Here is a 27,901-nt window from a genome sequence, read left to right as displayed (position 1 = left end):
GTGCACATGTGTAAGCAGGGGAGGAGGAAGTATAGAGGGAGAGAGAGAATTCCAAGCAGGCTTTGTGCTATCAGCGTGGAGCCTGAAGTAGGGCTCAGTCTCACCAGTTGTGAGATCATGGACCTGAGCCAAAGTTAAGAGTTGGACGTTTAACTGCATGAGCCACCCACATACCCCAAGTCATTTTTATTTTTTAAAAAGAGACTGGTAAACTTGATAAACCCCCAATGAAACTGATACAGAATAATAGAATTCAGAAATCACCAGTGTGTTAGGAACATCAAAGCTACGTCATTATAGGTCTTATAGATTGTAACTGTAATAAGAGAGTATTATGAACAACTTCACACAGATAGTTTAGATAATGTGGACACATTTTAGGGAACATACAGCTCATTAAAGCTGACACAAGAAGCAACTGAAAATATGAGAAGTCCTGTAAGTATTAACAAAATTGAGTATACAATTAACAAACTTTCATGCAATGAAAATCCAAGCCAAGATGGTTTTAGTGGTGATTTATTCCAAACATTTAAGAGCTGTAACACCAATATCATACAAGTTCCACCAAAAATTAGAACAAGTGGGAAGACTCCTCAGCTTGTTTTATGATGACCAAAATATAGACAGTCATTTCAAAAAGGAAAATTATAGGCATATATATATATATATATATATAATTATATAAGCATATATAATTATATAAAATTATATAAAATATATAAATATATATAAATACATATAAAATTATAGGCCTATATATAAATATAAATATATAAATATAAATATATATATATATTCATAATGCTAGACAAATTATAACTATTTGGTTTAGAGACCATAAAAATAGCATTTTTGATTTTGGCATGGTTGTATAAGCTCACTCTAGACCATAATTGTCATGGATCACAACTAAAGTCCCTGGAAAAAACAAAAACAAAACCAAAAAACAAATACATCTCCCTGACTTTAATTTGAAAAGTAAATAAAGGAAACCTGCATACAAAAATCTGGATGCGTCTCACAGGTAGAATATTGACCAAAATGAGCCAGACATAGAATTTTTTGTTTTCATAAAGTTTAGAAGCAGATACAACTAAACTACAGTGTTTAGAAATGCATATTCATGCAGTAAAATTATAAAGAAAAATAAAAGTCTAGAGATGTGTAAGTCATGCCAATATTCTCTTTTTCAACTTGGGTGCTGGCTGTGATTTTAAAGCTATACATTTTAGTTTATGTATTTTTAAAATTTTGTCTTATTTTAATATATAAAAGTCTTAAAGAAGAAAAGAAAATATCCTACCTATTCATCTTTAATATTTTCCCTCAATATATAAGGTTCATATTTAGATGCATTTTGTTAAGTGAGAGAGATCTACACCATATATGATTAATTACAGGAACAACAGTCCTTATTGTTTATGCCTTCTAACTAGAAGATAATGCCTTATTACATAATCTTTCCCAAACTAGTAGAAGGGCAATAGAATACTGCTCATTTATTTTGTCCTAGACAAATTTAAAATAATGAAAAGTATACCATACATATTCCCTCTTTACATGAAATAAAAAGTTCTTCTATTATTTAACAATATAGCTTGAGATATTATATTAAACTTTCTTCTGATGGATTTGTGTTTACTAGACTGTGGACTTCAGATAAAAGCAAAATAAAACACAATTATGTTACAGATATGAACCGAGGGTTGACTTCATTTTTCTTGAGGTGATAGCTTATTCAATCATATGACATGGTCATATAAGTTCAGTGCATGTAATATTCAAAAAATTTATTAGTTTGAACCTAGAATATACTATTAAAAACAAGGCAGGATTTAAAAACAAAATACTTTCTACAAAAGCAATCCCAATTTGTATTTATTAAAGAGCCTATCTGGTTTTCAGGGGTGCCTGGGTGGCTCAATCAGTTGAGCATCTGACTTCAGCCCAGGTCATGATCTCTTTGTTCATGGGTTTGAGCCCTGTGTCAGACTCTGTGCTGATAGCTCAGAGCCTGGAGCCTGCTTTGGAATCTATGTCTCTCTCTCTCTCTCTGCCCCACCCCTGCTCATGCTCTGTCTCTCTCTCAAAAAAAAAAACAAACAAAAAAAAAACCTCCTCTGTTTTTTTTTCCCCCTAAGTTACATACTCACAAAGTCATTGAAATACAAAATGGACCAAAGTAACACTTGCAGTCTCAGCAATTCAATAGTTTGCTTGTATGATTATCTTTTCCCACACCCCTGAGATAGGCTTTAGAAAATGTTCAGCATCAAGTCTTCAGTAAATATCACCTGCCTGTATAGGAAGAGAGATTTTATAGGTTATGGCTGCATGAAACAAAAGGGAAAGGGAAATTTACTAGGAGGTGGTCATTCACTGGGAAGCTGGCCATCATAGTTAGCACATTAAAATATTTAATCCCAAAGGACATTATAGCTGATGAAATCTTGGGTCACTTTTCTGTGTCAGGTAAATCCTAAAATACCATTAAGTCTTCTGCATTAACTTGTTTCAAGGGCTGAAGCAGTAAATAAAATTACTGATGGAGTTGGCAAATAGAATTGGTTGTCCATTAAGCTGAGAGTAGATAGAATAAAATTAAAATGCTGAAGAACAAATAGTGATCTTAAAAGGGTTTAGCTAAATTCTGAAAAGCGATAATTCAGAAATTTTCATGAATTCCCCTTTTTCACCATGAGCAATAGAAGAAACTTTTTAAATCAGCTCATAATTGTGAATCAGATGTTACATGCTACTCACAGCTTTCCTCATATTTGGAATGAGAGCTTAAGAGATAAACAGAGATGCTGAAAGGAAAAATTTGAATAGCTCTAATAGAGCTTATTTCCCCCATCTTTAAAAATGTAATTCATGTTTTATTTAAACAAACAAAAATAAATTTAAAAATAGAAATCTCTTATAATTCCTCTACCAGAAATAATAGTAATACTTTGATGTACAACCTTTTAAATTACTCAGTGGTAGATAGGTATCTTTGACATAAAACTAAATTATATCACACTCATATTTTTAACCTATTCTTTCACTTAAAATGCCTTGAATTCTTTTCCATGTTATTTAAACTTGTTCTGAAATGGCATTTTTCATGGCCGCATAATATTTTATTAAAGAGCTGTATTGTAATTTAACCAATCTCCATTCTGGTCATTTATGATGTCCTATTTATTTATTAAATACTACTATGGTGTCTTTAAGTTAAACTTCAATGTATATCTATTTCATTAGAATGAATTTCTAAAAGTGAATTTCTATTTTAAAGTCTGCAGATTTAAAAATTTTAAATATGGATTGCAAAAGATTCTCTACATGTAGAAATAGAAGCTTCTTAAATGAGTCTTTAGCAGCCATTTGATAACACGCATCTTTGAAACATTCTAAAGTTAGAATCCACTGAGTAGTAGGATCAGAATGAAGACACCTCTCTCCCATCCATATTTTATAACCTAACAGTTCATTTATTTGAAAAAAATCCTTTCAGAATGTAAAGACCACTTTCAAGTCTTAGTGTCACAGAATGCTTAAGGAAGTATATGTTATGGAGGGAAGGTTGGATGGCTTCTATAGAACATTTTGCCTAAGATTTTGTCATGGTTTAATAAAAGATTAAGTGATAGATGCATTCATTATAGGAACACTTTTGTAATATATGGAAGTGTCTTAGATGAAGGGAACAAATTTAAGGCTAATCAGGACTTTATAAGAAAAAAAAAAAAGTATTGGGACTCTAATCTTTCCAAGTGACCCAGAAGTACAAATACAGAATAAAAGAATCAAGGAGATGCTGAATTAATGCAATTCAATTTGAGGAAGTATTTATAGTTCTGTGAGATTGAAGAGAAATGAAAGAAATCAGATTCTTTTGCCATAATTACAATGTAGATTTTAAGGGAAATAATTGGATGGCACAAAAAGAGACACTTAGAACAATGGAATAGAATAGAGAACCCAGAAATGTACCCACAAACATATGGCCAACTAATCTTTGACAAAGTAGGAAAGAATATCCAATAGAATAAAAGACAGTCTCTTTAGCAAGTGGTGCTGGGAAAACTGGACAGAGATATGCAGAGGAATGAACCTGGACCTCTTTCTTACATCATACACAAAAATAAATTCAAAATGGATGAAAGACATAAATGTAAGACAGGAAGCTATCAAAACCCTCAAGGAGAAAGCAGGAAAAACCTCTTTGATCTTGCCCACAACAACTTCTTACTCAACACATCTCCAGAGGCAAGGGAAACAAAAGCAAAAATGAACTATTGGGACCTCATCAAAATAAAAAGCTCTGCACAGTGAAGGAAACAATCAGCAAAACTAAAAGGCAACTGACAGAATGGGAGAAGATATTTACAAATGACATATCAGATAAAGGATTAGTATCCAAAATCTATAAATAAGTTATCAAACTCAACACCCAAAAAACAAATAATCCAGTGAAGAAATGGGCAAAAGACATGAATGGACACTTCTCCAAAGACGACATCCAGATGACCAACCGACACATGAAAAAATGCTCAACATCACTCATCCTCAGGGAAATACAAATCAAAACCACAACGAGATACCTACCACCTTACACCTGTCAGAATGGCTAACATTAACAACTCAGGCAACAACAGATGTTGGTGAGGATGTGGAGAAGGAGGATCTTTTGCACTGTTGGTGGGAATGCAAACTGGTGCAGCCACTCGAAAACAGTATGGAGTTTCCTCAAAAAATTAAAAACAGAGCTATCCTACAACCCAGAAATTGCACTACTAGGTATTTATCCAAGGGATACAGGTATGCTGTATCAAAGGGATACATGCACCCCAATGTTTATAGCAGCATTATCAACAATAGCCAAAGTATGGAAAAAACCCAAATGTCCATGGATGGATGAATGGATAAAGAAAACGTAGTATATGTATACAATGGAGTATTACTCGGCAATCAAAAAGAATGAAATCTTGCCATTTGCAACTACGTGGATGGAACTAGAGGGTATTATGCTAAGCAAAATTAGTCAGAGAAAGACAAATATCGTATGTCTTCACTCATATGAGGACTTAAAGACACAGAACAGATGAACACAAAAGAAAGGAAGAAAAAATAATATAAAAATGGAGGGCGACAGAACATTAGAGACTCTTAAATATGAAGAACAAACTGAGGGTTGCTGGAGGGGTTGTGGGAGGTGGGATGAGTTAAATGGGTAAGGGGTATTAAGGAATCTACTCCTGAAATCATTGTTGCACTATATGCTAACTAATTTGGATGTAAATTTAAAAAATAAAATTTAAAAAAATTAAAAAACAAATTTTCAATTGGGACTTTGAGGTGGCCTTGAACCTATAGGTCAATTTAGGGAAAATTAACATCTTTAATTGGGTTTTCCAATTGATGAATATAGTATATCTTTAATGTCTCTCAGTAAAGTTTTATACCATGTTTCTAGTTACTTATATGTTCCTGGTACATGAAAATACATTTAGTTTTACCTTTTTCATATAATGAACTTGCTAAATTTTATTTAAAATTAAAAAAAAAAAACAAAAAAAAGAGGAAATAATTGGAGCTGCTCCTGTATGATGATGAGATTTAGGCAGGGTATAAATTATAATAACAAACAAGAGAAGCCTGAGCATCACTGTAGATTCTCCACTGAAGTCACTGTATTGCTTTTTTTTTTTTTAATTTTTTTTTTAACATTTATTTATTTTTGAGACAGAGAGAGACAGAGCATGAACAGGGGAGGGGCAGAGAGAGAGGGAGACACAGAATCCGAAACAGGCTCCAGGCTCTGAGCTGTCAGCACAGAGCCCGACGCGGGGCTCAAACTCACGGACCGCGAGATCGTGACCTGAGCTGAAGTCGGCCGCTTAACCGACGGAGCCACCCAGGCGCCCCATGTATTGCTTTTTTAACAAGGGGTTTGAAATGTTGATAATTATTAAAGTTTACTTGATAGTTTTGGGAAAGAAAAACCCCAGAACAAGTTAGTATATGCTATAAATATTGCATGTAGATCTAATTGCCCTACTTTGCTTTTTTTTTTTTTTTTTTTTTTGTGGGTATGTAAAGACCCAGGTAAAATTATGGAAAATAATCAGAAAAATTGGTACATGGAATCATCCATTTTAAAAGATAAAGCCTTCTGAAAAGGAATAATTTCTAGTTTCTTATAGTTTTGAAAGAAACATGAATGGTAAACACAGTATTATCAATTCATAGACTAGAACTTGGAATGCCACTCTTTGTCAGTCACCTAGACCTAGCTCTGGCTCTTCCAAATTCCAGATAACCATATACCAGGTGGGTGATCTCTGTAAAGTTTTTTAAGAATTATTTTAAAAGGAAAACTGGGGTGCCTGGGTGGTTCAATCAGTTAAGCATCCGACCATCTCAGGTCATGATCTCAAGGTTCATGGGTTTGAGCTACCCGTGGGGCTCTGTGCAGCTCAGAGCCTGCAGCCTGCTCTCAATTCTATGTCTCCTTTTCTCTCTGCCCCTCCCCTGCTCGTGCTCGCTCTCTCTCTCTCTCAAAAACAATTATTAAAAAAAATTTTTTTTAAAGGAAAACAAATGTAAAGATACTATTACTCGAGCTCACCTATAGGAACTTCTATAAGAAATGATTCAATCTTATTTCTGAAACTTATTTATTTATTTATTTATTATTTTTTTTTTATTTTTTTGAGAGTCAGAGCATGCGTGGGGAGGGGCAGAGAGACAGGAGACACAGAATTCGAAGCAGGCTCCAGGCTCTGAGCTGTCAGCACAGAGCCCGATGGGGGCTCGAACCCTTGAACCATGAGATTATGGCCTGAGCCAAAGTCAGTTGTTCAACTGACTGAGCCACCCAGGCACCCCTTATTTCTGGGATTTAGAACATTTAGTATGCTAATGACTTTCAATTTAGGTCTTGCTCCAGGGACAACTTTTTTTTTTTTTTCTATCCAAAGTAGCAGATACATGTGACAGGTCTCTCTCACTCAGTGGTCAAGTGGTCCTCTTTTGTATTATATCTCAATTGTATCTCAGTTTCTGGTAATCTCAAAGATGATCATCTCATTTTATGGTATGTGTTTACCTCTAGACTAGAAACTGCCAGCGTAAATTTCATGTACAACCAATAACCTGTATTTTAAATGAGGCCATTTCAAACATAGCAGCCACCAAGTCACTTTATTGTGATGCTATTATAGATACACAAGCAGATATTTAATTTTTTTGGCACAGGTATCTTACATTTAAGTTTTCTATATAAATGTCCTGGGCTCCCAAAGAGAGAGTACATTCTAGTTCAGGGATCATGGCTTATATTTATATCCCCACTGTTTAAAACAGTAAGGATTTAATGCCCATTTTTGTTATTGGAGTTTGTAATGATAGCGGTTCGTGTGTGTATGTGCATGTGTGTGTATGATAATTAGTTAGCTTTCTAAGGTGGAAAGAAAATGGGATAATCCATCTTCTGAGTTAGTAAAGAGGAAACATTTATGAAACATCAACCAGGAACTATTATGTGTATTTCACCTATGTAATTTAATCTTTTAGATTAGTGCTTTTAAATTTAGCATGCAAATGAATAACCTGGAGATCTTGTTAAAATGCAGATTTTGATTCTGTAGGTCTTGGATGGGACCTGATACTCTGCATGTCTAACAACCTCCAGGTAATGCTGATGGTGCTAGTCAGCCTATGGCACCTTGAGCCATAAGGTTTTACACAACTCTATGAGGTAATACAATGGTGATGACTGTGCCTGTGATGAGAACAACAGTACTTGAACATACACCATCTTAATGAAACAAAAGTTCTGCAAGATTGGGAAGATAAATCTAGTGAGTGAACAAATATAAGTAAGTTAAGTTGAGGAATAATAAAATAATAAAGCTAGGGAGGAAAACTCACTATATTGAAAATAAGTTAAACCTGAAGAGTGGTGAATTAACTATCACTCTAACCATGTTCCTTTCCTACTCAATTAAACTCTAACTAGGATGGATTTTATTTGCATTAAGACAGTATGGGACAGGGGTGCCTGGGTGGTTCAGTAGGTTAAGTGTCCAACTTTGGCTCAGGTCATGATCTCATGGTTCCTGAGTTCGAGCCCCATGTCGGGCTCTGTGCTGACAGCTCAGGGGCTAGAGCCTGCTTCTGATTCTGTGTCTCCCCTCCCCTCGGCTCCTCCCCTTGGCTCCTCCCCTGCTCACGCTCTGTCTCTCTCTCAAAATAAATAAAGAGTTTTAAAAAAATCAAAAGAAAAAGTGTGTGACAGAAGACATTTATCTTTTCTTTAAATCCACAGTGTCTCCTGTCAATAGGATGCTTAAAATCAACAGTTTTGTGGTTAGTCTATACAGTGTCATATGCAGGTGAACTTTGATAATTATCTGAAAGGTTAATCAGTTAAGTCTCAAATGCTTGATACAGTAATCACTGTCAGTTCTAGAAGCACTTAGGCTGAACTGCCAGAAGAACAAGCATTCTCCTTTTGGTTACATAGGTTCCAACACTGCCCATTCTTAAAGTCTGCCAGGAGAAGGGCTGCTTAAGCTCAAAGTCAGTAGGTACAAAGTCATTAAATAAACAGCACCACATACAGCAGATTTATAAGCAATGAACTTTGGAAACATATCTTCCCCAGAAATATCAGGTCTGCCTATGCTAAATGCAATGAAGTCAATTACTTTAACATTTCTGAGGCTGCTATCCTGAAAGTGCCAGACTAGGGGATCCTGCAAACTTCTGTGACAAAGATATTTCATTGATCACTGAGCTAAAGACTGTGCTAGTCTGGTTTTTAATACATATAAATTAAGTGAAGAGGGAGGGAAAAAGATAATATTCGTCATTAAAGGGTAGTTGGTGAGGAATTGATTATCTTGAGGCAATGGAATCATGGGTGTGTTCCTACCCATAGGGGACAGTCTGTAAGAGAGTATGTTATCTATTGTTAAGATAGACAATAGGTAAGATTGACTTCCAGAGGGAATGGTGCTGGTGGGAGGTTACTTTGTGATAGGCTTTCAGGAGTGACTTCCACCTTTGAGACTTACAGTACAGTAAAGGCTTTTACAACAAGGCCTAAAAACATGGTGTTCCAGTTTTCTTCTGCTTTGAGAACATTAGTGCTTCTAGCTGATTTTAATAATCTCATTCCTAAAGCATTGTGAAAAGGGAAACAAATGAGGCCACAGAAGTTTGCCTTGATTTTATCTCACATAAACATAGATAAACTATGAAAAGTCTGTATTTTTAAAGGAGAACTTTCCAAAGTTAATGATAAAACCATTAAATAGACTGGGTTCTGTGTCATCACGAATCTTGTCTTTGCATTCAGGAATATTAAACCTTGAATATAAGTGAACTCCATGCCCCCTGACACAAAGATGTGGTCTGGTCTTTGTGACTTCGGCTCCAATCCTGTTCTTTCTTACTGATGTTGATCATTAGTTTCTATGATTTAAGTTAATAGTCAGGTTTTGTATAGGAACTGATTGTTATGTTTTCTCATATATTTCACACTTGTTTTTATAACCATTTGCCAAATTGAAGAAACCACTCACGTGGTTTGGGAAGTGAAAACAATTTATCTAAAAGAATAAATCTGCCACATATAAGTAAATGAGCCCCTTATAGTTTTAAATTTCATGGTTTTTTGTGGGGGAGGGAGAGGAAGGGTAGTAAAAAGTGTGTTCAAAGTAAAATTCTTTGCTTCTAATTTAATCTTAAACTTTTTCAAGTTACAATTTTGTTCCCCCCACCCCAAGCCGTAATCTGTATACTTTATTTCCATCATGGAAATTAGTGGAACCATCATTAATTAACTCAAGCTAGGACTTGAGAATTATCCTTGACTCCTTAATTCTCATCCCTCACATTCAACTGGTCATAATTCTGTGAATTCCGTATGTTAATCATCCCTCAAATCTTGCCTTCACTACAGCTATAGCCTCAGCTGGCTCTGAAGAAACAAAGACCTCTGCCTTACATCCCTCACCATGAGGGTTGTAAATAAGGTTGGAAAATCTAAGGAAGTATAGTGTCTTTTATGTCAGAAAACTCAGTCATCATGGAAATTATGCTTGGCCTGCATGATGGAGAGCATCCAGTTCTTCCTCATCCATTACGTAAAATGACATTAGCTCTTCAAATAGACTGTGCCAGCTGCTAAAAGCCACTGTAGGTTTGTCACCTATATTTCCCCAGAGAGAATTTCCTCCTGTTCATAACTTTGTGTCCTACTACTCAATCTAATTTACATAGTCCAGCTCCCAGGAAGCAGTAGTGCTTTATTCCTGGGTTCTATACATAGCCCAGTGTACTCAAGTCTGTAATTAAAAACCACAGCCTTATTTATCTTTTACTATGCATGTTATGGCTCAAGCCTGCTGGGCACAAAATAAATAACACTTTAAAATTAAGAATTTCAGATCTGCATTCAACAAAGAGGGGTATATTCTAGTATGTGGTATCATTATATCTTCCTAGGGTAATAGGTATCAACTAACTCATTTGTAACTGAGAATCCAGATTGTTTGTTTTCCTGAGGAAGCACAGTCACAAAGAGAGCTCTCCTGAATGTAGGCCATTGCTTCTTCAATATCTAATTATTATAATAAGTAGTGCATCACTGTGCACACATCAGTGAATATGCTTCAGCAGTTACAGATTCCGGATCCTGGAGAGTGCAATAAACATCCAGAACTTTTATAACTTATTCTGACCAAAAAGTAGTCTTCTCCAATGTAGTAGAAAATTGTAGACAATAATGTTTATAATTATTTGATTGAGAAACATATTTCCTTCCATTTCCAGACTGAAAGTGACATTCCCCTCAAACTTAGAGTCTTAATAACTTAAAAAAAATAAGGAAACTTTTTTTTTGGTATAATGATAACTTAAGTTAGTGTGGTTCATTTATGTTTTCAAATCATCCCCAATGTACTTACTCTCCAGTTCTAAGTAATTCTATAGACTAGATGTTATATTCCAAATTTGATAGATTAAGGAAAAAGATACAAAGATTGAGTTGCCCAAACTGTAGACAAACCTTCTGATTTGAGAAAGGCAACATTACTTCACTCTGAAGAATTTTCTCTCTCTTTCCCTCTTTCTCTATCTATCTATTTATCTATCTATTATCTATCTATCTATCTATCTATCTATCTATTTTCCCCTGTTTTTCTCTTTTGACCCGTAGCTGACAAAGTCACATAATTAAAATCTGAAGAAGTAGCCAAATGGAAAATCTTTGAGTATGGTAATTCAGTGGGGAAACTGCCATGTTCATATTCACCTTTCTGTAACTCTGGTCCCCCTAGGATTGAGCACTGGATATATAAATAGGGGTAGCCTGGTGATCTAGTCCATTGATAGATATTTCTCAGCTTGGAATAGCACTTGAAAAATCATAATATGAAGATTTGACCAATACTTTCTCTGTTAAATACAAACTTTGTCAATGCCTCTAGTTTTTTTCTGTGACTACAGTGTTCAGTTATAAATAAAACAATATGGACATATTTTCATCATCCTATGTACTGGTATAAGTGTTCCTTGTAGGGATGCACTCCTTCACTTGGGAAAGGCTTTACTAAGTGTGTAGGCCTGCTGAATAGGAGGAAACCTACACTGGGGCCCTGGTTATAAGGGAACGGGATTCTACTTGACATTCTACACACACCCTAGAGAAGTAACATTAAAACATTAAAATTCCTGCTCTGCAGTAAGATGAGAAGTGTGGATCATACATTTATCAAATGAAGCCACTGTTGACTCTAATGAACATCCCAGTACATAGTGAGATAAATACTCAAAGAAAGAGGACATTATTTTATGAGAGCATATCATCAAAGAAATTGGCCTAGATTTGGTAAAGCTTCTCTGAGAAAGTGATGTTTGATATGACCTCTATTAGATGAATTAGTTACTGAGAAAAATATAGACAAGGAAGAAGTGTAGAAAGTTTGGGAGACTAATGATAAATAATGCTAGAGAGATAAACAAGTGTTAGATATATCAAGGCTTTATTCTTTTTCAATGTATTTTAAGATAAAAAGGGGGGGACCTGGGTTAAGCATCTGGCTTTTGGTTTGGGCTCACGTGATGATCTCATGGTTCATGAGATCAAGCCCCATGTCGGGCTCTGCCACTGATTAGCATGGAGCCTGCTTGGGATTTTCTCGCTTCCTCTCTCTGCCCCTCCTGCACTTGCTCTTTCTGTGTCTCTCAAAATAAATAAATCAACTTAAAACAATGATAAAAAGGGAGCTGGGAGCTTCATGAGATTCATGATTTGGAAATATCCATTTGCAGAGAGCGGCTAGGAGTAGGATTAAAGCTATTTCAGTGTCCCATTGGGAGAAAATGGTAGCATAGAGTAGGGTTGCAGCAGACATAGTATCCTGAAATATAAGTCACAGACATTAAGGAAATTTCTCTTGTAGGGACCTATCAGAGGGAGAGACAAAGAGTGAGAACAAAGTAATGAGAAAGGGAGAGAGAGTAAGTTATCCTTGACTATTTCAATTTAATTTATACCTTAGACCCTATATATATCTCTTCTTAACACATTTTGGAAGCTTAGAGAAAATATTGCTTTTATGATCTGGATTTTACATACTCATTAGCCTTTATTAAATATTTGTGCATGATTTTCTCCCTTAAAACCATTAAATAAAATATTTTCTGAGTTTGTCCTATCTAATATTTTCTTCCCTAGATAAATAGAATGTACATAGCAAATATTTTTTGACAATTAAAAAAATTAAATTGCCTACTGACATAAGAACTCTAGATAAAATTTCAAATATATGGAAGAAATATTTAATTATAAGCATTCAGAATTGCCTATATATATATATATGTATATTTTTTCTTTTTACTTTAGCCAACCTCATATTATAAAACACATTTTGGCAATTAATGATTAGCTTGCATTTTGCCATTATGTTTACATAGAATTAGATATTACATTAGAAGAAAGTTTGTAATATTTCTGATATAAAATTTGTTTTCAAAAGGGGTTATTAATTTGGCAAATATAACAAATTCATTTTTAATTCCTCTACTTGAACCCAAATGATTTGGAAGATAGTAGGTATTTCTTCTACTCCAAATTCCAAATTTATTAAATCCCTGAGGAGCAGATTATAAGGATCCAAAAATCTCTGTTGCTTCTGCTTTTTCATTGTTGGAAATTAGTTTCAGTTAACTGAAGTTGTAACATACATTATTGTTTTCAGAATTTTTTTAAGGCAAACTTTCTCTTATTTCAGTTTTGTGTTATAAGTAAAGGACTAAAATATAGTGTTTCTGTAGACTCATTTTCCTTAAGTTCATATTTATTTAACCAGGAGACATTTTTATAATTAATATATCAGATGATTGTTGAGTCTAATCAAAATTGCAAATTCTGTATATATGTGTGTTTCTGTATATACTGTTTAAATTTCTAAAGTATTCCTTGTATTTTTTTTCCAAACTATCGGCATAGAAACAAACATTCATAAAATGTCTACCTCTGTACTAGGTGAGTATTAGTTATTTTTATTTAGCTAATTAAATTCTGCTAATGACCTTTATAATAAGTATCTTATAACCATTACAGATAAGGAAATTGAGGCTCAGAGAGTAAACAATTTGTCTAAAATCACATAAAACTAATACGTACTGGAGCTGGGTTAAAATGTGAGATCTAACCCAAAATTCCATTTTCATTTGTCTGTAAAACCAATTTATTGGTGATTTTGTTATAGTATACTAAACAAGTTATTTGATTTGCTTTTCTTTGCTCATTTACTTATGTTATTTGATAGATTATCCTGTCTTGATAATTAGCATAGAAGAAATAAATTGTTTGAGTTTCATGTGGAAGTGATTGCCTTCTATAGACCTTTGTTGTTGTTGTTGTTTATTACATTTACCAAAACCTAAGTAGTCCTAGGTTGCATTTTTTTTTTCTTTTTTTCTCTATCAGTATGGATTGGGACTTAAGAAAACTCATAATATAATACATAAAGGAAATGTATATCTTTCTTTCAAAAAGCTGTACGCTCCCAGAAATCAGCTTGTCTCCCCACACCCCCGCTCCCATTTTTAAAAGTTACTTAGGGAGATGATACAACCCAAATCTAAGCATAAGTTAGAAAAACAAAAGCCATTTCTTTGGAATTAGAACTATCAGAAAAGAAGAAACTGTGCCAGTAGACAATGAAAAATGAAAAACTAATCATGATTAAAACAACTAAACGGTAAAGAGTTAAGAGGATAGACAAGAGAAATCCAACGATCATGGGTTGGTAGGAGATGAAATGGCTTCTGCTGCCTTGTCTAAATGTATGTAACTCTAGAACACCCAACCTCCCTGAATAATTACCACCATCCTTAGATGTATCTAGAGAACCAAAAGGAGATGGACAAATTGCAACAATTCTAGTTAGATTTAGGACATGGAGAATCCATTACTTAAAGTGTTATTTAAAATAAATTGATTTCCTGTCTGCTTTAATGAATAAATGCTAAGCTGTCTAGCATATGCTAAAAAAAAAAAAAAATGTTATTTCAGTTTTTTATATGTGTATCCAAAGGCAAGTTGAAGCCTCATGAGAAGTTTTAGTGTAATCCTGTCATGCAGGGTTCATCCCTTCATGGAGTAAGGAGATTACAACAATTGTGAGACCAAAGTTGAATTCAGTCTAAAAAATTCTCTATAAACCTGTAGGAGTCCAGGAAAAATTATGTGCCCTCACCACACCCCTTCCCCAGTCCTGAAATGGCATTAGCATTGAACATAAAGATGTGGCTATGGAGATTCATGATGACAAATATTGCATGGCTTACTTAAAATGCAAGGACAATTTCCCATAAATGAAATATAATATGAGAGAAGACAAAAAAGAAAAGTTATCAAAACTAAGGAAATAGAGGAAAACTGAAAGCACAGAAAGCAGGAAATATTTGGTAGTAGAACACCATTTAAGCAACTGAGAAAAGAATGCACAGAATTGGAACATTGAATTTGATGTCATTACCATTTGATGGTTGTGATAATTCTAAAATTATTATGGTGTTGCCAATTTAAGTGAATGTCATATAAATTCTCCTCACATACTAGCTTAGAAGTATTTGAGGTATCATATATCTAGTTATTTTAATTTTCTCTACATGCCATGACACTGAGCTAATCAGACCTATAGGTACTTACACATAACTCATCTTTTTAATCCACAAAGTGCTTTTGTTATATTAACTAAGATTTTTAAGATTATTTGTATCAATGCCAATATTGAAATATCTGAGGAAAAAATTAAATTACTTAGATTTATTTTCACTTTTTAAGTAATTGTTTCCAGAAATCTTTCAAGAGGAAAAGTATATGCATCAAATGATAACATTAAATCTGTATGTTCAAATCTGAAGTAACCTTAGAGAAATCGGCAAACTCATACACTCTCCACCACATCTACCCCAGTGCATGCATACCTGTAACTTCTGGGAAAATGAGTCCTAGGAGACTTAATAAGATTCTTCTGTGGACAAAAAATCAGTTTGAAGCAAAGTAAAGCTAACTTAAGACCCTTGGCTTCCAACCTAGAGTTCCTTCTGTAATTTTGCATAAATCATTCTATCTCTTTGTGTCTCCATTGTCCTGAGAGTAAAAAGGGAATACTGCTAGGGCCTTCCTCATTGGATTAAAGACATTAATATAATCAAGTACTTAGATTCCTGCCTGGAACACTGCAGGCTGTCAGTATTAAGTCCTATGGTTAGCACACTATTTTGCCACTTGCAACCAAATTTTAGAAATAAAATAGAAATTCTTTCAGAAAAAACTGCCACATGAAGAGGGAGGTGGAGGGAAAGGAGTCACTTGTCTGTACAAAGGATTAGATATTGTAGAATATGTAAAAAGGCTTATTTATCTGGTACTGAAATATTCCCTAAGGAAGCAAACAGAGTCAATGGTTGTTATCAAGACGGAGTTCAGGTGAAATACTGCAGTGGAATCTGTGTTAGTTTTATCATTTCAGATGACAGGTAGCTTTTTATGAAAAATGGATGGTTTAACTATGGCAGACCAGGCTGTGTGGGGCCTGAAACTCACATAATTTTGAGGGCCTTCTTTAAGGAAAACAATGAGTATTTTTTAGAATGCAAAAATACATAACTAGTTATTAATTTAAAATGCTGATAAATATTAAAATATCCCCAAATCCAAAAATGTGATATAATATTTGTGTAATTATATCCAAGATACACATTTATGAATTTTTTTTCTTTCTTTTCTTCCCCTTGTTTTCCTTTGTTACCCTTTCCCTCTCTCTCCTTTGTTCCTTTCTTCTTTCTTTCTGCTACACACATTGATCACCTCTTAAATAATAGCAATTAATTTTGTAATATCACTTTCTGTACAGAAACTAGGAAGATGATTCAATCTTTGTTTTTGCAGTTTGTTTCAGAAGGTCTGAGGAAAGAAGGGCATGAAATTAGGAGAAACAAATGTTCTGTCCCAATATGATGTCAGTAGCATAAGTATGAGGGTAATAAAGGACATATAAAGAGGTGACTTTAAATCTCTTATACTATACTACTAAATCCAAACCAAATGTATACCTTCAACTTCCCTCAACTCAACTTCCCTTAATAAGATCTCAAAATAGTTGTGGCAAATTTTATTAGAACAAAAGACCATGTGAACACATGTCTGGGGGCTCTCCAAGTGTCTTACATGGCCTGTGCAAGTGAGACTCCCGGAAATACAAACTCCTGAAACCTAGAGGAAAACATAAAAACCTTGAGACAGTCTGAAAATCCTAAGTATTATGAACCTAGTTTAGATGTATGAGAGTTTCCTAAGGCAAATGAGAGCAGGATGTAATAAAATACCCTATCTGATTTAATATTTAAAAATGGGAAGGGCTTAGGCTACAATATGCTGACACCTTGGCCACACATACTCTTAGAAGGTAGGAAGAAGCCTGAAGAAGGTAGATTGGGACCTCGTGAAACTAAGTTGGCTTTTTCCAGGAGTGCCAGAGAACCCAGTATACAAAGTCTAATGGAAGCTCGTTTGAATAAGTATCTATGAGGATGGAGAAATGAAGGTCACTCAGAAAGAAAGTCAACATCAAAAATAGCCTTTATCAGTGAGCATGGGCAGTGGATGTAGTTGGGACAGCAGACACCAGATACAGAGGAAAGGGCTGATGAGCTCTCAGCAGGTCCTGGGGGCCCATGTTCTACTCCTGTAGCTCACTCAACTCCTTTGCCTTTTTTACTTCCCTGAAAAAATCCAACTCAAAAAAAATTTTTTAGGCACTCAAATTGGAAAAGAAGAAGTAAAATTATCATTGTTCATCAATGACAAGATCTTATATTTAGAAAACCCTAAAGGTCATACACACACACACACACACACACACCCCGTTAAAAGCTAATAAATGAAGGTGATAACATTGCAGGGTACAAACTCAACATCCCAAAAATCAGTGCTTTTCTGTATACTGACAATACACAATCTAAAAAGGAAATTAGAAGCATAGTTCCACTTACAGTTAATTGCATCATGAAGAATAAAATGCTTAGGAATAATTATATCCAAGGACAGGGATGACCTATATACTGACAACTATAAAACATTGTTGGAAGAAGTTAAAGAAGACTTAAATAAATGGAAAGTAACTTTGTTTATGGATTTTAAGACTTAATAACAGTAAGATAACAGTATTACCCAAAGCAATATGCAGATTCAATGCAATCCCTATTGCAAAATCCCAACAATGATTTTGCAGATATAGGACAAACACATCTTAAATTCATATGGAATCTCAAGATACCTCAAATAGCTGAAACCATCCTCAGGAAGAAGAACAAAGTTGGTGGACTCACATTTCCTAATTTCAAAAATTAGAAACTACAGTGATCAAATCAGTATGGTACCAGCATAAAAGTAGACTTATAGGTCAATGGAGCAGAACAGATAGCCCAGAAATAAATCTTTGCATATACAAGCATACTTATTTTATTGTGCTTCACTTTTCTGTGCTTCACAGATACTGTTTTGCTGTTGTTGTTGTTGTTGTTTGTTTGTTTTACATACCAAGGTTTATGGGCACCCTGTATCAAGCAAGTCTATCGACACCATTTTTCCAATAGCGTTTGCTCATTTGGTGTCTCTGTGTCACATTTTGGTAACTCTTACAGTATTTCAAATTTTTAATCATTATTATATTCTTTATGGTGATCTGTGATCAAGAATATTTGATGTTACTATTGTAATTGGTTTTGGGCATTACAAACCACACCCATATAAAACAACAAACTTAGTTGATAAATGTGTATGTTCTGACTGCTACACAGACTGGCCATTCCTCTTAATCCCTCCCTCTTCTCTGGCCTCCCTATTCCCTGAGGTGCAACAATATTTAAGTTAGGCCAGTTGATAACCCAATAATGGCCTCTAAGTGTTCAAGTGAAAGGGAGAGTTTCACATCTCTCACTTTCTATAAAAATGATTAAGCTTATAGGGAAAGGCATATCAAAGCCGAGATAGACCAAAAGCTAAGCCTCTTGTGCCAGACAGTTAGCCACATTGTGAATGCAAAGAGAAAGTTCTTGAAGGAAATTAAAAGTGCTACTCCGAGGAACACATGAATGATACAAGGTAGAATAGCCTTATTGCTGATAATGGAGAAAGTTTGAGTGGTCTGGCTAGATCAAACCAGTTACAACATTTCCTTAAGTCAAAGCCTAATCCAGAGCAAGGCCCTAACTCTCTTCAATGCATGCTGAGAGAGATGAGGAAGCTGCAGAAAAAGTGTTGAAGCTAGCAGAGGTGGCTCATGAGGTTTAAGGAAAGAGGTCTCTCTCACAAAAACGTAAGATGAAACAGCTGGTGTTAATGTCAAGCGGCAGCAGATTATCCTGAAGACTGAGATAAGATGATTTATGAAGGTGATGACACTCAACAAAAGATTCTCTATGTGCACAAAACAAGCTTCTATTGGAAGTAGATGTCATCTATGACTTTCATAGCTAGAGAGGACAAATCAGTGCCTGGCTTCAACGTTTCAAAGAACAGACTGACTCTCTTGTTAGGGGCTGATGCAGCTGGTGATGTTAAGTTGAAGCCCGTGCTCATTTACTATTCCAAAAATTCTAGGGCCCTTAAGAATTATGCCAAATCTACTCTGCTGGCATTCTATAAACGGAACAACAAAGCCTGGATACAGCATCTCTGCTTACAACATGATTTACTGAATATTTTAACCCCACTGTTGAAACCTACTACTCAGGAAAAAAAAAATATGCCTTTCAAAATATTTCTGCTCATTGCCAATGCACCTGGTCACCCAAGAGCTGTGATGAAGATATACAATGAGATTAATGTTTTCATTCCTGCTAACACAACCATTCTGTATCCCATGGATCAAGGAGTAATTTCTACTTTCAAGTATTAAGAATTATGTTTCATAAGACTAGAGCTGCCATAAAGAGTGCTTTCTCTGATGGATCTAGGCAAAGTAAATTGAAAACCTTCTGAAAAAGACTCACCACTTGAGATGCCATTAAGAACATTTGTGATTCATAGATAAGCGGTCAAAATATCAACATTAACAGGAGTTTGGAAGAAGTTGATTGCAGCTCTCATGATGACTTTTAGGGGCCCAAGACTTCAGTGGAGGCAGGTGTTTGATAGTAGGTGTTGGTTGCAGGTGTGATGGAAATAGCATGAGAACTAGAGTTAGAAGTGGAGCATGAAGATGGGACTGAATTGCTGCAATCCCTTGATAAAACTTATAACAAATGAGTTGCTTATTTTTTTTCTTTAGTTAACTTAAAACTTTTTTTAAAATTCCAGTATAGTTAATATACACGTTATATTAGTTTCAGGTGATAATATAGCGATTCGAAAATTCCACACATGCTCATGATAAGTGTGTGCATAATCTCCTTTTCCTATTAATCAATCCTCCCATCCACCTCCCTTCTGGTAATCATCAGTTTGTTCTCTATCGTTAAGATTCTGTTTTTTGTTTTTGTTTTTTTATCTCTCTTTCTTTGTTTTGTTTCTTAAATTCTACATATGAGTGAAATCATACAGTATTTGTCTTTCTCTGACTATTTCACTTAGCATTATACACTCAACCTCTATTCGCATCATTACAAATGGCAAGATTTCAGTCTTTTTCATGGCTCATTAATGTTCTATTGTATATATACCCCATATCTTCTTTATCCATGCATCTATCGATGGACACTTGGATTGTTTTCATAATTTGGCTATTGTAAATAATGCTACAATAAACATAGGGAGTCTTATATATTTTAAAATTAGTGTTTTCATATTCTTTGAGTAAATACTCAGTTGTGGGATTATTGGATCATATGATTCTATTTTTAATTTTTTGAGGAATCATCATACTCTTTTCCACAGTGGCTGCACCAGTTTTCATATCCATCAACTGTGCATGAGGGTTCCTTTTTCAAATGAGTTGCTTCTTATGGATGACCAGAGAAAGTGGTTTCTTGAGACGGAATGTACTCTTGGTGAAGATTCTTGAAATCTTCTTGGCGAAGATTGTTGAAATGAAAACAAAAGATTTAGAATATTACATAAACTGAGTAGAGAAAGCAGCGACAGGGTTTGAGAGGATTGATTCTAATTTTGAAAAACATCCTACTGTGGGTAGGTGCTATCAAACTGTCACATTTTACAGAGAAATTGTTCATGAAAGGAGGATTGAGGCAACAAACTTCATTTTTAAAAATTTTTTTAACGTTTATTTATTTTTGAGACAGAGAGAGAGCATAAACGGGGGAGGATCAGAGAGAGAGGGAGACACAGAATCTGAAACAGGCTCCAGGCTCTGAGCTGTCAGCACAGAGCCGGACCTGGGGCTCGAACTCACGGACTGCCAGATCATGACCTGAGCTGGTCAGATGCTTAACCCACTGAGCCACCCAGGCACCCAACAAACTTCATTTTTATCTTATTTTAAGAAATTGCTACAGTCACCCCACCCTTCTGCCACCACCACCCTGATCTGTCATCAGCCATCAACACCAAGTAAGACCCTCCATTAGCAAAAACATTATGACTCACTGAAAGCTCAGATGATGGTTATCATGTTTTAGCAATATTTATAGGTAAGGAATATACATGTTTTTTATGTTTTGTTTTGTTTTGTTTTTATTTTAAATAAAGCTATTGCACACTTAGTAGACTACAGTTTGCACTGAAAAATCAAAAACAAAAAGTTCATTCGACTTGTTTTGTTGTGGGGTCAAGAATGGAACCTGCAGTACTTGCAAGGTATACTTATATGGTTAAATGATTTTTGACATGGGCGCCAAGATCTTTCAGTGGATAAAGAACAGTCTTTTGAACATATGGTACTGGGAAAGCTGGATATCCACATGTTAAAGAATGAAGTTGGACCCTTACCTTGCACCATATACAAAAATTAATTCAAAATGGATCTAAGGCCTCAAAATAATAGCTAAAACTGCAGAATTCAAGAAAACATAGGACAACAAACTCACGATATTAAATTTGGTAATGATTACTTTCATATGACACCAAAAGCACAGGAGGTAAAGAAAAAATAGATCAATTAGACTTTATTAAAATGAAAAACTTTTGTGCAACACAGGACACTACCAGGGGAATGAAAAGACAACCCACAGAATGGGAGAAAACATTTGTAAATCATCTATCTGCTAAGAGATTAATATCCAAAATATATTTTAAAATCCCTAAAACTCAACAACAAAAAACCAAACAGCTTAATTTAAAAATGAGCAAAATTTTTTAATAGATATTTATGCAAATAAGGTATATAAATGGCCAATAAGCCCATGAAATATGCTCAATATCACTAATGATTAGGGAAATAAAATCAAAACCACAATGAGATTCTACTTCACACACATGATGCCGGATACTATTTTTAACAAAAGCAGAACATAAGTGTTGGCAAAGATGTGGAGAAAATGGAGCTTTTGTTCATTGTGGAAATGTAGAAAGCTGAAGCCATTGCTGAAAATAGTATGATATTCCCTCAAAATAATTAAATATAAATAAAATTATCATAGGATTCAGAAATTTTATTCCTGGGTGTATACCAAGACTCAACCCCATATTTGTACATCAATGTTCCTAGCAGCATTATTCATAATGACCAAAAGGTGGAAACAACCCTATTTCCATCAACAGATGAGTGCAGAAGCAGAATATGGTAGGTACATATAGTGGAATGTTGTTCAGCCTTAAAAAGTAATGAGGTTTTGACACATTCTAGCACATGGATGAACCTTGAAGATATTATTATATGTGGAAAACTCAGGCACAAAAGGCCAAATATCATGATTCCATTTCTGTGAGGTATCTAGAACAGACAGATTTGTAGAGAGAATAGAATCGTGTGTTTTAGAGGTAGTTTATAAATATAGTAATAACTCTGACTGACATGCTTAGTGTAACAAGAAGTAAAGATGAACAGGACACAGTCCCACCTATGAAAGAGGCTCATGTGAAGCAGACATGTGTATAAACAGTTGTACAATACCACAACTATTTAGTCATATGAACAAAGAGTTTGAATGCAAGAATACAAGAATACAAGAATACAGAATACAATTCTGTTACCTGGTTATAGGGAACAGGGCAGGTTTCACAGTATATAGTGACATTTCAACAGTTTTTAGAGGTAAGAAATATTTCCTCAGATGGACCAGAGCAGGGAAAGAAATGGAGCAAGAATGTTAAGGTGTTTTCAGTTGTAAGAGGAGTCATATGGTATCATCAGGAAATGGAGCTTAGGACAGTATGGCCGGAACATAGGCTAACATGGGGGAACAGGGGATTATCATAGCACAGAGAACTGTAGATAAGGGCCAGCTTGTGGAGGATTTTAGACTGTGAATCAGTGAAAAGGCATTTGGATTTTATTCTTAGTTAACTAGGATTCTGTCAAAGGTTATCAGCAAGGGAGGGATGTGGTCATTTCTGCATTTGAAAAAGAAATGTGGGGGTGCCTGGGTGGCTCAGTCAGTTAAGCGTCCGACTTCGGCTCAGGTCATGCTCTCACAGTTCATAAGTTCCAGCCCCGAGTCAAGCTCTGTGCTGACGACAGCTCGGAGCCTGGACCCTGCCTCAGACTCTGCTGTGTCTCCGTCTCTCTCTGCCACTCCCCTGCTCACGCTGTCTCTTTCTGTCTCTCAAAAATAAATAAATGTAGAAAAAAACGAAAAAGAAATGTGTTTGTAGTAGGGAGAATGGCTTGGAGTAAAACTGGAATTAGGAAATATTAGAAGGCTATTAAATCGGTCATGTTAAAATATAATAAGCTCCTGAAGTTAGAGACTCTTTCGAAGGTGAACTGACTGACTAGGTGATTCACAGGGTTGAGGGTGAAGAGTGATTCTGACATGCACACATCTCAACTGTAATCTGAAGAAAAATGCCTCAGAAAGCAGTGTAGTGTATTTCGTACACCTTTACTTTTGGAAGAAGATGACTTCAGAATTGTCTCCCCCCCTCCCCAGATATATAGATAAAATTCTAGGAGTGTGACATTGGAATGAAGATTTTTTCTGCCTTAAAAAGGGCTAGGACATCTTCTGAATTTTGTCTGCTTTTAGATTTAAGCTACATACCAGGATAGTCAAGTAGGATAAAGTTTTCTCATAGTGTGCACTGTTGAATCAGATAAATTGGATCAGAAGCAGAACGGAAAATGTCCTTACAAAATATAGCCTGTCTTATGTTCATGACTCCATATTCCCACCGAGGGTTCTGCACCAGTTCTTTAAAAGTATGCCTTTCTGCAAAGGCATAATTTCAGCACAACCACATATGTACACAGCTGTCCAATTGCAGGGACAATGAAACACCAGAGACCAGAGGCTTTGCAATGTACACAAATGTACATTATAAGTTAATAGGTTAATAAAACTCTAAAACTGAAGTCAAAGAATACTGCACGGTAGTTATTGCTAAAAGCAGTATGTGTTTCCCTAAAATTCAATGTGATCCTCTTTCATAAAAATGAAATAAAAGAATATCAACACAGTATTTTCAAGCAACTAATTTCTCCCCTCCTCTACCTCCAATAATTCACTGAAAGTCATTTAAGTAAGGTGCAGCCTTTAGGTTACTGAGTAGAAAATGGCTCTTTTTTGTTCTTATTGTCATCATATTTTGGTGAAATCTGAATCCTATGCCCAATATTCTGCTACACTATTGACTCCTGTTTTCCACATTCAGAAGCTGATTTTAGTCCTCCTTATTCTTGACAGAATTTAACCTTTTGAAAAAATTTTCTTCGTCATCTGACTCTCTAATACCTTTCTTTTCTACATCCTCCTTGATGGTTCCTTCTTTCATCTTTGTCATTTACAATTTATTTTTCCCTTCTATATGTTGGAACTTTCCAAAGGTTGTTCTATTCTTACCATTGTCTTCTTTGATTTTCTTCAAAATCTATTACTATCTCCTTTTTGCTGAATATTCCTTAGGAGGTAAGGTTTGGCTCTGCTTCTAAGCCATTGCACACGTTATTGCCCTTTCCTAAAAAAAGGATATCACATTATACTGATGTATGCTCATTTTTCAGATTTTAGTCCTTTGGGACATCTTTCCTTATGAAGCTGGAAACTTTTCCCACGTATTATAGAGCATCCTGTGCTACCTTTACAATAGCCCCCATGTTATAGCGTTTATCTATCTTTGTATCTATCTATCTATCTATCTATCATCTACCTACCTACCTATCATCTATCTATTTATCTGTCTATCATCTATCACCATAATCTAACTATCTTCTATATCTTGCAGTGATTCTCAGAACCGGAACCCCAAGCCAGTAGCACATCACTGTCACCAGGGAACTAGAAAAGGCAAAATCTGAGGCCCCAAAGCACATCATGTGAATCAGAAACTCTAGGGTTTGGCTCAGGAATTTGTATTTTAACAAGCTCTCCAGGTGATTCTGATACAGGCTAATGGCTGAGAATCACTGGTATGTTACAATTGCCTGGCTTTGGGCTGATTTCCCTACTAGATTATGAACTGTTTCAGAACCTGTGGTGGAATCTTTTTGATTGTGAGTTCAGTATCCAGTGTAGAATCTGAATCATTGCTGCTATATAAAACTACTTTGTTTCAATGCATGGACAAATAAATGAGTAAATGAATGACTACTTTTTTTATGAGCTCCAATTCCATAGCTCAGGTATGGAGATTTGTATTGGAGGGCTGGGTCACTTCAATGTCAATATCTCTAATAGGAAAGTTGACATCTAATACTCCTCATTAACACTGTCCTCCAAAACAACTGCACACATTTGCTTCTATAACCCTGACTGACTTTTTGGCTCTCTGACTTCTCCTTTTCCATCAATACTAAAATCATTTTCCACGCTACTGATAGAAAAACCTTAATTATCATCTTTCTTTGATGAATAACTTCAAAAAAATAAAAAAATTCCATTTATTCTGAGTATAAAACTAAAACATATTCACCATTAAAAAATCTGAAAAACTCAGTTACATACACAAATAAAATAAAAAGCACTGGAAATTCGATACCTCTGAAAGAGCCATTATTAATTGATGCATGTATTCATTTAACTTTTATTCTATCATGTTTGCATTTCAGTGTTTGCTCTGGAGCATAATATTTTGTTATTGTGCTTTTGTGCTATTATAATATTGTGTTATTGTGCTATTTTGGATGTATTTTCCACAGATTTCTTAATGGCTGCATGATATTTTTGGCAATAATTTGATGTATCCTCATCCTTCTTTAATTAATTGGAAGTTTTGTCAAAACCTTTTCATTACCTCGACCCTTGCAGTCCAGGCTCTGTCTTGCTCCTGTAACCTATTGCAGTAGCCAACTATGCCAGATTAATTTCTCTAAAGTTTAGTTCTGAGGCACCTGAGTGGCTCAGTTGGTTAAGCTTCTGGCTCTTGGTTTTGGCTCAAGTAATGATGTCATGGGTTGTGGGTTTCAGCCCCACATCCGGCTCCCTGCTGACAGTGTAGAGCCTGTTTGGGATCCTTTCTCTCTCTCTCTCTGTCTCTCTCTCTCCCTCTCTCTCTCTCTCAAAATAGATAAATAAATCTTAAAAAAGTGATGAAGTTTATTTTTGAGCAAATTGGTCAAAAGTCAAAGAGACTCTCCAGTGCCTTCCAAATAAGGCCAGGTCCTGAACAGGACTATCAAAAATTCCTGTTGATTTCTTTTGCATAACCAGGCTCTCGGTGAGACTGCTCACCATTTTCACGGCATTTCCTCCATTTTTCCACCTTTTGAATTTTGCTACTTCTGTGTCCTGTCCCATCATTCTTTTCCAATAGCGATTTTACTCAACTAACCACTTCAGTGTGAGGCCTCGCTAAAATCACAAACTTCCTGCCCTCACGACCAGTCCACTCCTTTTCTCCTTTCTTTGGTCTATTTTTTTTTTCCTCCTTGGTTCTTATAACCATGTAACAGACCATATATTTGACTTACTTAACTTGCTAATTGCCTCTGTGCTTACCTGTAATAAAAGCTCCATGAAGGCAATGATTTTGCTTCTGTCTTATTTATTGCCATATCCCTAAAATCTAGAACAATGCTTAATACATAAAAGACACTCAGAATATATTTGAAATAATGAATGAATGAATGAATGAATGAACTAATGAATTAGTTAATAATGAATATTTATTGGCAAAATTCTGCAAGACCTCAAGGAAGTCAAAGATCTTATTCCAGTGCTTTGCAAATAGTTGCAAACATTCCCTACTGAGTTGTGCAGTGTGAGTCCAAATGACCAGTTAACATGTCTCTCTTTCCTGAAGACTTTCTTTAGGACTTCTGCTGAAGGTGATTTCTCAGCTTTCTAAAGACTATTGACCATTAGTTGTGGTTATGATATGTATTGCATACTGAATTGACTTATGCTTATATGTTGCCCTTCCCACTGAGTAATAGAGAAGCTCCTTTAAGGCAGATACCAATTATCTTCGTATCTCTTGCAATCCTTAGTGCATTGACAATAAGTAGTTCTAAAATTAATTAAACTATTGCTGCAAATAAAATTAAAGTATTACCAAAAGCAAGGAGGGAGTTATACATGAGGGCATTTTACCATTGTCCTTGTTAAAGATATATTTGTCTATTTTTCTTTTTTTAAAGAATACCCATTATCTGCACACTGGTTACTATCTCCAAAGAAATTACCATGTGAACATTCTCCATCTTTGCAGATCATTAATGCTGCACTTGCTTTGGCTGCAAGACCCAAAAGTCAAGTGGTCAAAAAAAACATGGAAATGTACAAGCACACATGGGAGAATCATATCCACGTCCTCACCGAAGCTGTAGATGACATCACAAGCATTGATGACTTCCTCGCTGTATCTGGTATGTTTTAAATCTTTTAATTTATACGTTTGCTCTTGTCAGTTTTCTGAAGCAGGGTAATTCTGAATATAATTAATTTTATGCAATATAATGAGACTCTTTTTAATGATCATCTTTCTCGAAGCAAAGTGCTGCTATGTGTGGTCTACTCTAAGATAATGAGCCTCATGCCTGGTAATCCTTACAATTCAACAATTTACACTGTGTATCTAAAACAAACTCTTATTCATGGACAAAGCATAATTGAAAATAGTAGCTGCAATTCTTAGGCATTTTCTGGCTTTTCGAATAAAAAATCATCTCCCCCCCGTAGTATATTTACATCTTTTTTTTCTCTCTTTTATTATATGAAATTTATTGTCAAATTAGTTTCCATACAACACCCAGTGCTCATCCCAAAAGATGCCCTCTTCAATGCCCATCACCCAACCCCCCCCCCCCCCCCCCCCCCCCCCCCC

General features: G+C 35.3%; 1 protein-coding gene across 2 annotated transcripts in view; it reads left to right on the top strand.

Moving 5' to 3' along the window:
- CTNNA3 (catenin alpha 3) overlaps positions 1-27,901 on the top strand; it is a 1,717,381-nt gene that overhangs the window by 1,099,659 nt on the left and 589,821 nt on the right. For both annotated transcript variants that reach the window (XM_049646151.1, XM_049646149.1), the window contains one exon: positions 27,287-27,443. In XM_049646151.1, coding sequence (XP_049502108.1) covers positions 27,287-27,443 — 157 coding nt within the window. The remainder of the gene's footprint in view (positions 1-27,286; positions 27,444-27,901) is intronic.

The sequence above is a fragment of the Panthera uncia genome, chromosome D2 (assembly GCF_023721935.1).
Source record: "Panthera uncia isolate 11264 chromosome D2, Puncia_PCG_1.0, whole genome shotgun sequence".
Taxonomy (NCBI): domain Eukaryota; kingdom Metazoa; phylum Chordata; class Mammalia; order Carnivora; family Felidae; genus Panthera; species Panthera uncia.
Note: the sequence above shows the minus strand (reverse complement) of the source record. Positions and strands in the feature narration are given on the sequence as shown.